This window comes from Trichomonas vaginalis, chromosome I (assembly GCF_026262505.1).
Source record: "Trichomonas vaginalis G3 chromosome I, whole genome shotgun sequence".
Taxonomy (NCBI): domain Eukaryota; phylum Parabasalia; order Trichomonadida; family Trichomonadidae; genus Trichomonas; species Trichomonas vaginalis.
In genome coordinates this window covers 21,142,215-21,158,755 of record NC_067203.1, presented here as the reverse complement: position 1 = coordinate 21,158,755, position 16,541 = coordinate 21,142,215, and the positions used below count along the sequence as shown (strand labels likewise).

Sequence of the window (16,541 nt, the reverse complement as noted above, 5' to 3'; positions counted from 1 at the left end):
ATTTTAAATATTTGCTAAAGTTTACAACTGGGCAATTGAAACTTCAAATCAAAAATTGACAGCGGATTCCAATCATCTTTATTTCTTATAATTATTTTGAACCTAAAAATGATGTATGATAAAATATTCCAAGATTGAAATTGAAAAAATTTGAAATAAAATGTGACATTTTTCTATGAAGATTTGGATTGATACTGACGCTGGTGTTGATGATGCCACAGCTATTCTTATATGCCTTAACTGTCCTGATGTAGAAATTATTGGGATTTCTTGCGTTGGTGGAAATGCATCTCTCCAAAATGTTATAAGGAACGTAAACAGAACTCTCAAAGTATGGGGTAAGACTGATATTCCGATTTATGCAGGTTGCTCGAAAGCATTGATTCAGCCATCAATGGAAATTCCAGAGATTCATGGAAAAGATGGACTTGGAGATATTGATGATAAATCTTATGGCATTGACACACCAATAATGCTAGAGAAAGAGCATGCTGTCAATGCTTTGATTGATGCCTGCAATAAATATGAAGATCTCAACGTTTTATGCCTTGCTCCACTCACAAACATCGCATGTGCCTTAAGAATGAATCAAGAAGCATTCCTTAAAATCAAGCACTTATACATTATGGGTGGCGCCGAAGATGGAGTAGGAAATACGTCTCCATATGCGGAGTTCAACTGGCGCGCAGATCCAGAAGCCGCACATATAGTTCTTGAATCATTCCCACAAGTCAGAACTACAATTATTTCATGGACACTCACTGTAACATGTTCATGGCAACCAAAGACATTTGATGTTTGCTATTTAGAGGGAACTGAAATACGTAGATTTGTTAAAGAGACATGGAACGCTACTCTTACTTTTTGCAAAGGTATTTTTTATCCGGCAGATCCACTTGCTGCTTTTGTTGCATGCTATGGTGACAAAGCTGTTACGAAGTCAGAGAGATTAAGACTTTCAATTGTTTTGCATGGCGAAAAGATCGGAATGTCACCAGCAGTTCCTGATGAAAACGGATGTCTTGTTATCAAGGGCTGCGATCGCGAATTCTTCCTCGATGTACTTAGAAAGTTACAAGACCACAGATAAAATATAGAGTCTATCATTTTAACTAAGAATTTTTATTATATTTTTTATTATTAAACAAAAACTCTTTCTTATCTTTTTGAATTTCATTATGATATGCATTTTCTACTGAAATCTAAAGTACAATAGATTTTGGTGAAATATCACAAATGAAATTTAGCATAGTTGCTCTAACTGATAATCATTCTCAATGGTTATCCATTTCTTCTTAATGTAGACTAAATTATAGTAAATATTTGGTTCAAAAATGAATATTTTAACTAAATTTTCGGATTAGGTATATTCAAGTGTTTTTGTATGAAATAAAAAGACAATAACATATTAAGTTGAAAAATGAAGTCTTTGGTTTGGGCTTTAAATAAAGAATATCAAATATGAAAATAGATTCTATTTACATAATAATAAACAAAACATAATATTTATTCTTTATAAATAACAATAACAGACTTGTTACCAAATTTTGTGGAATTATATTTCGAAGTCACAAAAACTTTCGCTGAATCAGGTAAAGCAGCGAATTTTATATGGCATTGACCTTTATAATATATTTCCTGCAGATTCGTGCACCCTCTGAACACTGTTGGACCAATATAAGTGATCATTTTCGGTAAATAAACAGTTTTCAAAGAAATACATTGGTCGAACAACGCAGAATTCAGTACAGTCAATGTACTGCGGTTTAAGACCACTGTAACAAGATTTTTGCAGTTTGCCAAGCAAAATGTTCCAATTGAATGGAAAAATTCCATTGAAGTGAGGTTTGTGTTGGCAAACGCCTTAGGACCAGTACCTATTGTCTGGAAATTCATTGTAAACTTTGTTAAATTGACGCAATTCTCAAATGCAGATTCATCAATGTAATGAACAGCAATTTTTGAGAAATTGACTTCAACAAGAGATGTACAATTGTAGAATGAATATGGTCCAATGATTCTAAGACGTCTAGAGCCATAAACGCATTCTAAATTCGAACAATTAAAGAAACAAGCGTTTTTCAAGGCATGAAGGTGTTTAGAAATACGGACAACCACAAGATTCTGGCAATTGGCAAACATATATGGCATCAACAAGGTCAGATTCGGCATTGTCAAATATATCTCATATAATTTTTGACAATTCATGAAAGATCCTTCGTCAATTGATAGTATACTAGCAGCAAGAGAGATATTATCTATTAATGTCTCAGAAAAAACATATTTCCCTATTGATATTGTTGTATTTGGCAAATTTACCGTTCGAATGTACTTGTTCTGGTAAAATGCGTAATCAGGGATATGTTTGATCGGACATTTTTGTAAATTTAGGGTCTCAATTTTGGAATTCCGGAAAGTTGAAGAATTTATGTGGGAAATATTCAACAGATCGCCTAGATCTTTAATATCTGTATTATAGAACACATCAGCGCCTAAACTACTTAGTTGTTTCGACACTTTCAGTTTAAATAATTTCGAACTATTGAAAAAAGCTCCTTCTAAGAGTTCTTCGACCACGCTGTTCGACATATCAACGGATTCCAAGTACGGACATTGTGCAAAGCTATATTCGCCAATACTGTAACAATCAACTGGAATTTCAACATTTTTTATTTTTGTATTGAAAAAAGCTCGAGAACCAACCCAGTAACATACTTCTGGTAATATTACTTCTTTTAGATTAACACAATTGTGGAAAAGTCCATCACTGACGCATTTTACAGGACATTTTCGTAAATCTGCTTTTTCTATACGATGACATGAAGAAAAAACGTATTTGTGTATAAGAGTTAACTCTTGCGGTATCAGTACTTCACTTATATTCGTATTAGCAAATGCAAAACTTTTTATCCAAAATAAATTTTTTGGAAGAAAGATTTTGGACAAACTTGTACAATTTTCGAATAGTGATGTTGGTATTATTTTGATTGATGATGAAGAGAGATCTGCAATCTTGAGATTTGGGTTGTTTGCAAATGTAAAATCATCAATACCTGTAAATTTCATATTTTGGATATCTTGAATTAACGTATATTCGAATACTCTAGCTCCTATGACTGATATTACTTTTGGAAATTTAAATATTTTTAGATTTGAGCAATTTCTAAAAACTCTATCATCAATTACACTTATATTCGTTTCAGATGCATCTACTTCTTCTAGTTTAGTGCAATTCTCGAATGCTGATGCTGCTATCCACTCTAATGTTGTAGGTAAAAAAATTGATTTCATCGGAATGTTTGCAAAGGCACGTTCACAGATTAGCTTGAATGAGAATGTCATATTTTTGATACGAATGGCTTCTGGAAGTAACAACTTGCCATCAAAAGTCAAATTTGTGGCGTTGGTCGGGTTGTAACGCGAACCAAAGTAGGCATAACCATTTCTGTCAAGTCCGTATTTGATCTTTATACCTTCATATGTGAGGTTTCTGCAATATGTCTCTGAGAAAAGTAAGAAAACAAAAAACATTTAGAAATTTCAGAAATTTTGAGGGCTTGCCAAGGCGATAGACCCTAATTAATTTATTATTTTAAAGAATATGAGAGTTAATTTTAGATATTACAATGAAAATTCATTTGCATTGAGAACTGGTAATCCTGGATAAACAGAATCCATTACATTTTTGATATTTCAAGCAATATTGAATTTTAATTTTATTAATATGCGTATTCAATCTCAGACATGAGATATTTCTTTATTTTTGTAATCAAATCTTAACATCGAGTAACAAATGATTTAAATCAATATAATCAAAATTATTTTGATATTTTCGATTTTTCGAACTAAATCTACAGAATTAGACGAGTATTTGCTGTACTTATAACTTTAGTAAGCTATATATATTATTTTAGAGGAATATGTATGCTTCGACTGAAATTTTCCCAAGTTTCAGAGTGATGTAAACTATACAAAAAATAATTACTTCTCAAAATTTTTCCCAAATAACGAATTGAAATTTTACATCTGTCAAATTACTTCTATTCGGAAGTGAATCTCAAGGCATCTATTCCATTCATCACTTTGCAAATTTTAGCATAACACAACATTTGTACAGTTCCTTTTCAAAAAATTGTGTTTCGCAACGCTAGCAAATTGTTAACTATCTCCCCTATGACACACAAACATTTTGCCCAGATTAAATTAATTAAGATAAGCATTTATTTTTTTAACATCTTATGAACATAATATGAATTAACAACCATTCATGAGATGTTCATTGATTTACTCGTTTTGTGATATAATAAATAATACTAAATTCTCATATACAAGATATTCCATTTGAATATGCTTATAAAAGTGAATTTTGCAAGAAAAATTATTCGATTTCAGTTCAAAAACTTACAATTAACTTCTCGCTAAAATAATTTCATATAACTATAAAATTGTGTTTCGAAAAATAGATAGATCATTCTAAAATATCATCATTTTCAAAAAACAAATTCAAGGAAAAATGAGTTCAGTGTTTACTAAACATATTATCTGCTTCATTTTTGATAATCAACCCGAATATTCAAATAGATTGCAAATTTATGGCAAAAAATCTTTTCAAATTTTTAATGTGGCTTTAAATAGCCTTAAAAACAGTATTATTAAATTCTAACTCGTGTATATTTTATATCTTAGTTATTCTCGCATATAAAATTTATCGGGATCAAAAAATTTTGCGGGAAATGAGGTTCACAAAAAAATTGAATTGTCTACAATTTTGTAATCAAATGAAGGGTGTTGATTATGCTTTGGAGGGCTTCGACTTTTCCGGAATGAAATCCAATAAGCTAGAAGACTCTAAAAAGCGCAAAATCATACGTAGGTGTGTAATTGATGCCAAAGCGAATAATATAACACCAGCTTTATTGAATCATTACTATAATAGATTAGAGCATATGCGCTCACTTAACTCCAGACTGTTTGGTAACATCACAGCACCAGTTATTGCACAATTAGATCCTCCAAAACCATTAAAACGTTGTTCACCAGGAAAAATGTATTTTATTGCAGCAAATTTCCACTACTTTGAAGAGCTTTTGAGATTAAATCTTCAAGGCGGTTGGTCTGAGACAAATACAGCCACAATTACAGCACAGCCAACTCCATCAGTAGCACTAAGTCCGATTTCGTTCTCACCTCAACCGAATGTTTCATCATTTAGCAAACCACAGCAACCAGCTACAGATAATCAGTCATCCAGCTTATTCACATATCAACAACCACAACAGAATTTTTCAGAAGTCAAATCATCTGATTTTTTTACCCAAAATTCGCAAAATCTGCGGCCCCCGGAAAGCCAAATCGGCCAAAACTACTCCCAACAATACTCCCGCTCACAGTATATGCAGACTCTCGACTACAACATTTCCCCAGATTTTCCGAGTCAATACCAGAACCAATACCAGCAACAGCAGCAATATATCCCCCAGCAGCAATCCGCCCAATACCCACAATATCTCCAGCAGCAATCCGCCCAATACCAGCAATCTTACAATTTCCACCAACAGCGGCAACAACAGAGTTCCTATCAAGATTATCAGCAGCAACCCGCGTACCAAACACAAATACACCACCAGGACTGCCCAACTCAACAAATTAACTATAATCAAAACCAATTTCAGAATCAGACACAATACAATGCAAAAATGCCGATGTATATGCCCCAACAAACTACTCAGCAGCCTGATATTCAACGACAAACTGATCCTACAGCAGATTTATCTTACTTCGATAATTACTTTAATTTCGATGAGGATGATGACTTTTTCTTTTAGTCTAATATAATTATTGTTTTTTATTAAATATGATCTTATATTATTTTTTTTTCTTTTAAGATTTTTTTTTCAAAAAAATATAATTTTTTTTTATAGTTGGCTATAGCTGTTACTTATATCATGGACTTCTTAGACCAGGGACATCATTATTACATATGAAAATCCCTTGAACTTAAAAATGGTATAGAAATTTAAATATAAAAATCGCAAATGATAGAAATATCTTGATTTTTCTATTTAGTTAGTAATTATACTAACGAACATTGCAAGTTCCATTAAAGTAATACGAAATAAAAGTGACCTCTTTCTTCTTTTTTCCTAGGGTGACTGTTCTCTTTTTTTCCGCTTCCTATGCTAGAAATGAAAGTAATGATTGAAAGATCTAGATTCTTCTATTCAGTCAGTAAGTATCTTAACGAACAGTGATAGTTCTATTCCTTTGTGTTTTTTCGCAATAATCAATTTAAATTTAACTCTATTAATTTAAATCATATTGATACCGAGTTAATAAATTATAATAATACTAAGATTGCAGATGTCAAAACATCACTTTACAATTCAAAATTCTGAATCTCCAAATTGTGCTGTCAAAATTCCGCATTAATCTTTGATACATATGCAAATATTATGATTGCAGGGAAAGGTGATTAATTTTTTATGAGAGATGACTCCAACATCCCAAATTTCATATTTACACATACATATAGAGTACTATTGCGAAATGTATGCGAGTTTCGTACGCTCTATTTCATACATTTACTCATTTGCGGTATCTAAATAAGGAAATTTTTGATATAAAAGTGACACATCGTTGGTAAAATATGCCGAGCTCAAGTCACCAAACAAATTATAATGAATATGTTTTTAGCCATATTAAGCCAATTGAAATATTTGAGTATCCAAATCAAGCTTCAAAAATTATTTAGGGCACGGTCTAGAATAATTTTTTGCAAATTGCCCTGGATTTGAGCATCCGTCCTCTTGAGTTAAGGATGCAGACTTGGCAATTCTGAGGTCATTTTGGCAATTCTTAAAAAATTCCCGGCGAAATTGGCGCCCTTCGGACGCCAATTTCGCCCAATAAAATACACATATCATAGTTATATGTATTTGGTTTTAGAACCTATTTTTTTCTCCCTTTTCTTCATTTTATTTTTAATTTTTTTGTATTTTAATTTCTTTGTGAAAAATAATTCACTCTCTGTTCATTTTGATGAGAGTCCTCTGCTATATTTTGTGAGCAGTTAAAAAAATATTTTAAAAAATTATTGGAAATATAATAACAGAAATGCATTATATTATTGAGAATTGAATATTAGTTCAACAAATGTATCGTATTCACAAAAGAACTCCACAAAACAGTTCAAATGATTAATATTATTCCAAAATAATCAAAAATTTACATAATAATTCATGTAAGAAGGCCATCTCAGACGTGAGAAAGAATTAGGCTTAAATTCGTGTTGACTAAACGAAACAATAAGTATAAATATTTTGCATTTTTAATAAATGAGCCTGATTTGATTTTACGTGTAGTTAAATATGTTTCAGTGTCATTGTTTCAGCTTTCTTGAAGCTTATGGCAATTGGGCAATTCTCAATAACGTACAATTGCCAAGAAAGTTTAAGGTTTGGCAATTCACTCAAATCGCTGCGAAAAAAATAACGTACAATTGCCAAAACCAAAATTGCCTTGGCAATTATACGTTATTTTAAAAAGTGTTTACATTGAGTATCTCTAGTTTCACTATAACATAATACACAACATCACAAAAAACATAAATCCTTCGGTAAAAATATTAAATGATTCAATTTCAAATATCAAATTTCTAAAAATCATTAATAATGCCACCATTTTATTTCAAAAATATATAGAAACTAAAATATAGCATTCTGTTGCTTCTTTCAGACTTAAATAATGCAAAATTTACTAATTTTTTTCAAAACTTCGCTCATCCAAGCTTGGCAATTCGTGATGAACAAAATTTGCGCTTTTGGCAGTTCCGGCATCCTTACTTGAGTTCAATATAAATACTATTTTATTTTAAAATGATATTATAAAATACTGATTTCTATTTGATTTCAAATTTTGGTGATTAAAAATGTATGACTTTAATTATCTGGAATGCATGAATTGCCAATATATGTTATTTGATTTTCAAAAAATAAATGGATATACGAAAATTCTCTAATCAATAGATTTTGTATTGCAATTCTTGTTAGAACATCGATTTCTGACGAATATATGAATTTCATTTGGATAATGGATTTCAATTCTGGTATTTTCTCTCTAGAATTTCTTTCAATGCCTTCTTTCAGAGTTGTGAAATTGAAAAGTGCACGATTATTTTTATTTCAAAATGTAAAAAATTGAGAGGAACATTTTTCAAGAACGACGTCATCTACTCAAAATACTGTTCAATCCGCCTTCTCTGTCTTTTCGATAGAATGGCGTAATATGCATCGAGAAGCAATTGAGGGCCTCACTTATATTGAAATTGCAAGAAGAATAGCGGCCGAATGGTCAAAACTTCTTCCTTCTTACAAGTCCATATATTGGGAAAAAGCTGGACTTAATAAGACGCTTACTCATTCACAGAAAAAGAGATCCAAATCATTTTCGAAATCAGAAGAAAATTTAGAAATGCAACAAGTTAAGAAGAAACCAAAAATATTTACAAATCTTGATATTAGCGAATCAGATGATACAGATGACTCAGAACCATTTCAACAGCAAAAGCGTAAATACAAAAAGAGAGATAAAACAAAATCAAATGACGGTGAAGTTCATAAACGGAAGTATCATAAACATCAGCATGATGAAAGTGACTGAGTTAACATATATACAATTGTTCATGATATACATTATGATATAGACATATTGAAACGTTCAATTCATAGATCTGTTCGTTACTTGGTAGTCACCAATAGACTGTACTGTAATTTTTTTATTGTTGATACATCTATTTTGCGATGTTTGTAATAAAACCATAATATTTGTATTTTCAAAAAACAATTATTTCCCTGTTTAGCATTCTCAATTATTATATCTCAAAGTAAACATTAGTAATATAAATAATACGCCCATTGGTCGGATATTTCTGGAAAACATGGAAATTACGAAAGGTTATTTTTTGAATTCTATTCGCAATAATTTTTGAAATACATTTCTTAATATATTTTTAATAGAAAATTAATGGATTTCGAAAAAAAAGTTTTCTATCGTTTTGACATGTAAAGTTACTCCCAATTATAGACATTATTACAACAAGTTTACGAGTGAATAACGTTTCGAAGAAAAGTTCAAGATATCCGAATATATAAAACAACTATGCTTGCACTATTAGTGAACTTCCATTGAATATTTTCTCATTGTAGTATCCAAAAAAAGGTGTTTGAAATAATCAGATAAAAATTTTTTATGAAATCGAAGCAAGATAAATCGAAAAGAAATTGGACAATAGTGATTGAAAGACATAATAATTATAAGAAATTAGATTACCTATTAATGTAATTCTAGCATGACCATGCCCTTTATTTCCAATCAAATTAAAATTTCCTTCAAAATATGGAGATGGCATTGATTCATTGCCTGGTATCAAAACTTTATTGGTAAGCAAATCGGCAGCCCATGAAGACCCACTACCACCAGATGCACCATAGTTGATGCCAGCAGCTCCGCCATAATATCCAGCACCACCTCCAGAACCAAATTCATTTATTTTTGTTTGATTTCCTCCATAAAATTTTTCACCATTTAATTCACTATATTGGGGATTAGTTCCTGGATATGTTTGAGTTGCTCCTAAGCCTCCAGCCGTGACTCTATTATACTCTGTACATGCTACACCATTCTTTCCGTTGCCTCCTGCTTGAATTCCTGCATGACCACCTTCGTTTAATACATTGCAATAAACGTTATGTGATGCACCCCCACCGCCGGCAGCAATGAGCAAAGCTTTAGAGGGAGAATCAATATCAAGAGCAATATATGTCATTCCGCCGCCGCTTGCTGATATATCGAAGCCTCTTCCTCCAAAACCACACGAATTTTCCGTTAATTGATTTGATGCGATAAAACCGCCCTGCCCAACTAATACAAAGATTTTTGACCTATATGATAATTTTATGAATCCAGACACATATGCACCATAACCTCCTTGTTTAGTTGATGTATTACCTCCCTGAGCTCCCCATGCTTCAAGCTTATATTTTCCTGGATTTAGAAATAATAGATTTGAGGCACAACGTCGAGCCTCGATAAATTCAAATTCATATCTTAATTTCATTCTTCATCTAAAGGAGTATATAAATTTAAATATCTTTTGATTAACGGAGACTTTATTGAATTCAGACTGGAGCTGGTTTTGGAAACTCGCGGTTTGTCACTTTTATCCTTAAAATCTTCTTCCAAACTATCAATACTTCAAATGCATTAATGTGTTGCATATTTTAATATTGGAAAACTTTAATATGCTTAATTCCACTATAAATTTCAAATTTCCAATAATAAATAACGATATTTAAGTACATATCACGGAGTTATTTGATATATATTTAAAATCTTCCTCTAAATATCACTAAGTGTCATCTATTGAATATATTATTAAATATTAATTCAAATATATTATTTTTCTTAATCTAATAATATTATTGAATATATTATTAAATATTATATTCATCATGTTTAATTTAACTCGAAACTACATTTCCACAGTATCTTTAGTTAGTTTGAAAACTAATAAAACAGAGTACACACCATCTAACTCTATGACCTGTGGAATTTGCTCCCTGTAATTGGTAATTATCTAAATTTGAAAACGGAGAATAATAGTGTGGATGCAAAAATATTCAAGGTCAAAAAGAGGTGTAGTGAAAGTAGGATTTCTTAAGAAATTTATTTACATTTCTTTTCATATCAGCTTTTTTTTTGATAAAAAGTAAAGCATTAAAGATATTGAGTTTTAACTCTATAAATAAAATCAAAACAAAATAAAAATAAAAAAACAAAATTAATCTGATTTCTTCGGAGTATTTTGGAACATCTTGAAGAAATATTTGCAGAACGTAAAGACTCTATCTTGGTATCTATAAGATATAATACATAATACAAACATGATCGCATTAAATAACAAATAAGAAGATTCTGTCGTGTATTTCATGATATAAGTAACGATGACAGACAGAATTGCACCTGAAGCTCTTATTCCTGATAAGAATCTTCCGCGATACGATGAAGGAAACGCTTCACTTCTTGCTGAAACCATAATTGGAACGGCTAAACCATCCAAGAAGCCAAGAGCTATGACGGTGAGGAAAGCAAAGAAGTCGTTGTCAGCAAATATGAAACCAAAAGTGCTGGCAACGGCAAATAAAATTAAAATAATATATAAAATTGTCGTATTTGACAAATAAGACAACACAATCATAGTTGCGGAGTTTCCAATCGCTAACGATACAGTATATGTTGCCATAATCATAGAAAATGGTAAATTCTGATTTATAAAGTTTGTTGATAGCAACTGCTTGAATAGATTAGTTGCCATGCAATATATTGTATCAACAAATGCTGTTACGATTGATCTTGCGTCAATTTTTTGTGAATCTTTTTGGATTTCTTTTGAAACTTCAGCTTTTGGAGCTGATTTCGAATTGGTAGAATTCACAACAAAGTAGAGCGGCACGAATAACATAAAATCAGCGAATAAAATGTATTTCATCAAATTCAATACACCTAATTTTTGAGCGGACGAGTCAACGATTTTGGTAATTGTCATATCTATTAATAGGTTAATCAAAGATCTTCGTTCTATCAGGATACTATGGTCAATTGGAGAAAATTCGTAAATCATTGTTAATTCGACTAACCAATGATCAAAAGAGATCTTGGAAAAGATCAAGGATATTCCCCAGAGGAATCTACCAATAAAAGCAAAGTCAGCTGAAGTAGTAAATATAAAAATTATTAATGAAAATAACTTTGCAATGATGCTAGAGTAGATAACAACTGTGTTACCGAGTTTGTCAAGTGATGGACCACAAACTATGCTACTGAATATTGATGCGAATTGAATTACTAAATTCAGACTATTAATTACTTGTTTCTGGAATCCTCTCAGCGCCCAAAACTTATTGAAATAAACTGCTGCTATTGAATCAGGAATAATTATAGCAAAGTAAGCTGTATAATATAATAATTGTACTTTTCGGAAATTCTTGTTTTTACTCCCTTGAGAACCGATCATTCGTATCATAGATGTTGCTAGAACGAATGTTGCAAGCATGTAATACGATTTCTGTATGAATCCTGAATCAATTTGGGGAGATATCAATTTCAATTGAAAATTTTCTTTGCATCGGAGAAAAAAAAATTTTTGTGGTCAATAGGATTTGATCTTAGGTCGGAGAAATTTCGTTGGATATGGAATAATGACATAAAAACATCTTATTGTATCACAGGATTATGGTGGTTCTTTCGGATCATCATAGGGACAAAAAAATTATTCGTAAAATGTTATGATGTTCTTTGCCCGTACACATTGATGATACGTGTAATACTCATTGGAATAAGTATTCCTTTGCTATTGCAAATAAACGATATTTCATAATTCTTTATAAAAACTTTAAGTGTGTCTTATAATCGTATATTCGATTGCGTATTAAAAATTTAATTGATTTATCATATGTTGCTTCATTTTTCCAAATATTTTTACTTGAAAAATTTCATTGTGCTACGTATTGGGCAAAATATGGTTTACTTTAGCTCTCTATAGTATGAATCTTGTATTGTAGCTATTGCGATTCTTTAATATTGTGAAAAAAGATTTTATAAAAATTATCTCTTACAAAACAACAGTCTGATCTTATAATTATTCATCAAAACATTGAAGAAATATGATGCGATATCAATTAATTTTTAGTGAATCTTGATAATTTGAAAGACAGAGTGCAATTTGGGTTAACATGGTCTGAATCATATAAAAATCATTTAAATAACGATAATTCGCTGTGATTACGGAATTATAATCAGTACTTCCGGAAGATTTGAATAGATTTTTGTGTTATTTTGGGTTTTGAAAGTGAAATAATATCAGCATTGACTAAGATTTGTCTTATCTAATCAATATGCTGCAAACAATTAGGGTATATCAGCCAAAAATGCCAACACAATGTCAAAAAAAATTCTGGATTTTTAATATCAATTGACGATTTTTGTAAAAAGAAAAAAATTTGTAAAAATAAACGTTATTTTTGATAGAAAATTCGAACTTTAATCTCCAACATTCTCCAATGCTTTCTCGGAATTGCTGGAAAAATTTTCCAAATTTATCTATTGAAAAATGAAATTATAAATTGCCTGACCACTTATCGGGCACTTTTATTCGACCACATTAAATGGTTGTTGATACACATCTATACGATCTCCTTGGTGTCAAGCCCGATGCCAATGAGCGCGAGCTCAAGAAGGCTTTCATGATCAAAGCCCGTGAACTTCACCCAGATAAGAACCGCGATGATCCACAAGCCACAGAAAAATTCCAAGCCGTTAACGAAGCTTATGAAATCCTTAAGGACCCACAAAAGAGAGAAACATATGATAGATATGGTCCAGACGGCCTCAAGGAAGGTATGGGCGGAAATGCTGAAGATATTTTCTCCCACCTCTTTGGTGACTTTGGTGGTTTCGGCTTTGGTGGTGGTCGTCGCCAGCAACGTCGCCAGCGTACACAAGATGTTTTATACGACATCAAGTGCACACTTGAAGATCTTTACAATGGAAAGGAAACAACACTCAAGATCAATCGCCAGGTCATCTGCCCTAAGTGCCATGGCACAGGCTGCCTTGAAGGAAAGTCCTCAACAACTTGCAAGGACTGCCAAGGCAGAGGCCAGAGAGTTCAAGTTGTCCGTATGGGCCCAGTGATCACACAGCAGGTCACAACATGCACAACATGCAATGGTAAAGGTCAAATGATTGCTGCTGCAGATCGCTGCAAGGCTTGCCACGGATCTAAGGTTTCTCAAGAAGAGAAGAAGGTTGTTGTCCATGTCGAACGTGGTATGGAAGATGGCGACCGCATTGTTCTCCAAGGTAACGCTGATGAAGCTCCAGATTGCGATACTGGTGACCTCATCGTTACAGTTAAGGAGAAGAAGCATGATACATTCATCCGTAAGCACGATGACCTTCTCATCAAGAAGAAGATCACACTCACAGAAGCTCTCCTTGGCACAAAGTTCATCATTACACATCTCGATGGCCACAAACTCGTTGTTTCAACAAATACCAACGAAGTCATCACACCAGGCCAAATCAAGGTTATCGAACGCGAAGGTATGCCATGCCGTGGAAACGCTTACGAACGTGGTCGTCTCTTCATCGCTTTCGAAGTTGAGTTCCCGAAGGCAGCAACATTAACATCTCCACTTCGTGAGGCTTTGATGAAGTACCTCCCAGCTCCAGATGAGACAAAGGGCTTCAAACCAGATGAAAACACATTCACAGTTAACTTAAAGGATGCTTCAATGAAAGATTTCGAGAACGCTAAGAGATCAAGCAGTGGACGCTCTAGAGAAGCTTACGACTCTCGCGAAGATGATGATGATAGATATGGCCGTCAACAAGCATCTTGCCAACCAATGTAAAGATAAAAATAACAGAAAAAGGTCATGCATAAAGATTTTCGTCTATTTTAATATTCGCATTTATCTTTTGTTGTTAAAATTTTTACTAAAAAAACATTTTCTTACTTTAATTTCATATTTTTCCACAAAAACAAGACTAACTATAACCTAACCTAGTGATATTGATGTATATTTTGGTAAATTTCAATTCCATCTCATTTTATTTGAATCAATTTTGATATTTGATTAGATCACATATGCAAAATTTTGATATTTTAAATCGTTTTCATATTTGAAATGAAAAAATTAAAGATTTCATAAAATATATTTTTCAAATTTATTGATTTGGACAATCAGCAACATAAAACAAATTTCTTTGCTTTAATTTAATAGTTATGTTATGTAAAAAATTTCCTTTCGATTAAAATAATCTACATAATAGTAATATTTAATATATCAAACAAATTTATATACAAATTGTATTATACTATGAGCTTGCTTATATTCTCTTTGATAGTTTCGACATCAAGTGTCGAATCATTCTTACTTGCCTCATCTAAAACGAAATTCCAGCCACTAATCAGGACAGTCTCCTTCTCCTGGGCCTCCTTCTCCAACAGAGACAGGTCAATTCCCTTTTCGATGTCAGAAAGAACAGATACTAAAACTCTTACAGCGTCAATTGCAGATTTCTGGACAGCAACGTTCCAGTGCTGACTGCACTTGTTCACACCGTTCATTATAAGTGGAATTAATTGAGAAGCAAAAGCAGAAAAAACAATAATGAAATTTCTATTCGAAATAACGTTTAAAGCGGCCACGTTTGTCTTAAAATTCAAGGACTCCAAGGACTGCTTCAGAATAGAAAATATGATTTTTCCACTTTCCAAAATGTCATTTGGAGGAATATAAGGCGCGATGTAAGTAAAATGGCTGATGAACGAGCACTCCTTGTTCGTATCTGTTTTCGGCCAGTGCTTGACCATTTCTTGCAATGTCCAAGTAGAAATTGTCGGATCTTGCTGGACAAAGAACTCCGCGAGCTGGTTAAAGGGCGAGAAGAACTCTGAGGAGAGCTGGGATGACATTAGTGGGAAGATTATGGTCTTATACATCTGGAAAAATGTAGGTTTCAAAGGAAGAGGCTGGGCTTTAAGGAAATGGAGTAAAAATCGTAGGCATGGAGCAACGCATGAGTATAGAGCGAAGTTTTCTTGGTATTTAAGAATCTGGCGAAGAATTATTTGAAATAAAATTTGTCTATAACCAGAAACTGAGTCAAATACTAATAATACAAATGTTTCTACAGCAGCAGTCTCTTTTGGATCAGGACTTTCTAATAAAGCTACAAAATTTGTGAGAAATTCCTTTGTCAACAAATTTTGTAGCTGAGAAACTTCTGAATTAGAAACAAATGAGAATAATATTCTATGTATTAACGAAAGATGAAGCCAGCTGTTTGTATTTAGAGGAACTCTTGAATCTGCGTAAATAATTGTGAGTGGAATAGGTGGTATTTCACGAATTAGATTGATTTTTATCATTTCGAAGATTTCAGCTCTAATATCATCTGTTAAATTTCTAAAAACATGAACATTATTAACACTATTAAATAAACGAGTTAAATAATCTGCTTTTTTGCATCTACTATTCATAGTTTGTGGGTTATTAAAATCTATAATTGTTTTGCAGTATTGTAGAATTTCAACGAGATGAGATGTAGCTGCTGGTGATAATGGCATTGAATCTTCTTCGTTATTATTCGAAATTGTAGCTGTAACTTCTGAAAAAGGTAAAAGTAGAGAGTTTCTTGCTGAAGTTGACCCTCCTGGTGGTCCCACTCTCGGATTTGTTCGTAATTTAGGTAGAGAGTTCCCAATTAGACTTTTCGTTGCTGGAGCTGAAGGCGGATGATCAAGACGCGTGCTAGCGCTTTTTCTCTGGTTGTTCGAAATTAAATCATACATATCTATGCAAAAAATTACTCATTAATAAATTTGCAGAAAAATTGAAAAAATTTTTATGGAACAAATTGATTCACTAATAGATACACAAACAGTTCATCATGAAAAAATTTATGAAGAGTTTTTT

The 16,541-nt window shown here is 32.3% G+C and overlaps 8 protein-coding genes across 8 annotated transcripts; 4 read left to right on the top strand and 4 right to left on the bottom strand.

The window, feature by feature from the left end:
* Positions 1–175: 175 nt before the first annotated feature.
* Positions 176–1,090, top strand: TVAGG3_1023710 (purine nucleosidase protein; the record flags this gene model as incomplete). Its single annotated transcript, XM_001578995.1, has 1 exon — positions 176–1,090. The coding sequence occupies one exon, from the start codon at positions 176–178 to the stop codon at positions 1,088–1,090; it is 915 nt and encodes a 304-aa protein (XP_001579045.1).
* A 400-nt stretch (positions 1,091–1,490) lies between these two features.
* TVAGG3_1023700 (uncharacterized protein) lies at positions 1,491–4,045 on the bottom strand (the record flags this gene model as incomplete). The annotated part of the gene is made up of 1 exon (XM_001578994.1): positions 1,507–3,531. One exon carries the CDS (start codon positions 3,529–3,531, stop codon positions 1,507–1,509), a length of 2,025 nt encoding a protein of 674 aa, XP_001579044.1.
* An 81-nt stretch (positions 4,046–4,126) lies between these two features.
* On the top strand, positions 4,127–5,849 carry TVAGG3_1023690 (uncharacterized protein; the record flags this gene model as incomplete). Its single annotated transcript, XM_001578993.2, has 1 exon — positions 4,779–5,825. One exon carries the CDS (start codon positions 4,779–4,781, stop codon positions 5,823–5,825), a length of 1,047 nt encoding a protein of 348 aa, XP_001579043.1.
* A 2,356-nt stretch (positions 5,850–8,205) lies between these two features.
* On the top strand, positions 8,206–8,892 carry TVAGG3_1023680 (uncharacterized protein; the record flags this gene model as incomplete). Its single annotated transcript, XM_001578992.1, has 1 exon — positions 8,284–8,658. The coding sequence occupies one exon, from the start codon at positions 8,284–8,286 to the stop codon at positions 8,656–8,658; it is 375 nt and encodes a 124-aa protein (XP_001579042.1).
* A 352-nt stretch (positions 8,893–9,244) lies between these two features.
* On the bottom strand, positions 9,245–10,393 carry TVAGG3_1023670 (glycine-rich protein family; the record flags this gene model as incomplete). The annotated part of the gene is made up of 1 exon (XM_001578991.1): positions 9,245–10,114. One exon carries the CDS (start codon positions 10,112–10,114, stop codon positions 9,245–9,247), a length of 870 nt encoding a protein of 289 aa, XP_001579041.1.
* Positions 10,394–10,837: 444 nt separating this feature from the next.
* TVAGG3_1023660 (SAM (S-adenosyl methionine) transporter family) lies at positions 10,838–12,993 on the bottom strand (the record flags this gene model as incomplete). The annotated part of the gene is made up of 1 exon (XM_001578990.2): positions 10,838–12,109. The coding sequence occupies one exon, from the start codon at positions 12,107–12,109 to the stop codon at positions 10,838–10,840; it is 1,272 nt and encodes a 423-aa protein (XP_001579040.1).
* A 220-nt stretch (positions 12,994–13,213) lies between these two features.
* On the top strand, positions 13,214–14,576 carry TVAGG3_1023650 (heat shock protein binding; the record flags this gene model as incomplete). Its single annotated transcript, XM_001578989.2, has 1 exon — positions 13,221–14,471. One exon carries the CDS (start codon positions 13,221–13,223, stop codon positions 14,469–14,471), a length of 1,251 nt encoding a protein of 416 aa, XP_001579039.1.
* Positions 14,577–14,702: 126 nt separating this feature from the next.
* TVAGG3_1023640 (protein phosphatase regulator protein) lies at positions 14,703–16,541 on the bottom strand (the record flags this gene model as incomplete). The annotated part of the gene is made up of 1 exon (XM_001578988.1): positions 14,933–16,417. One exon carries the CDS (start codon positions 16,415–16,417, stop codon positions 14,933–14,935), a length of 1,485 nt encoding a protein of 494 aa, XP_001579038.1.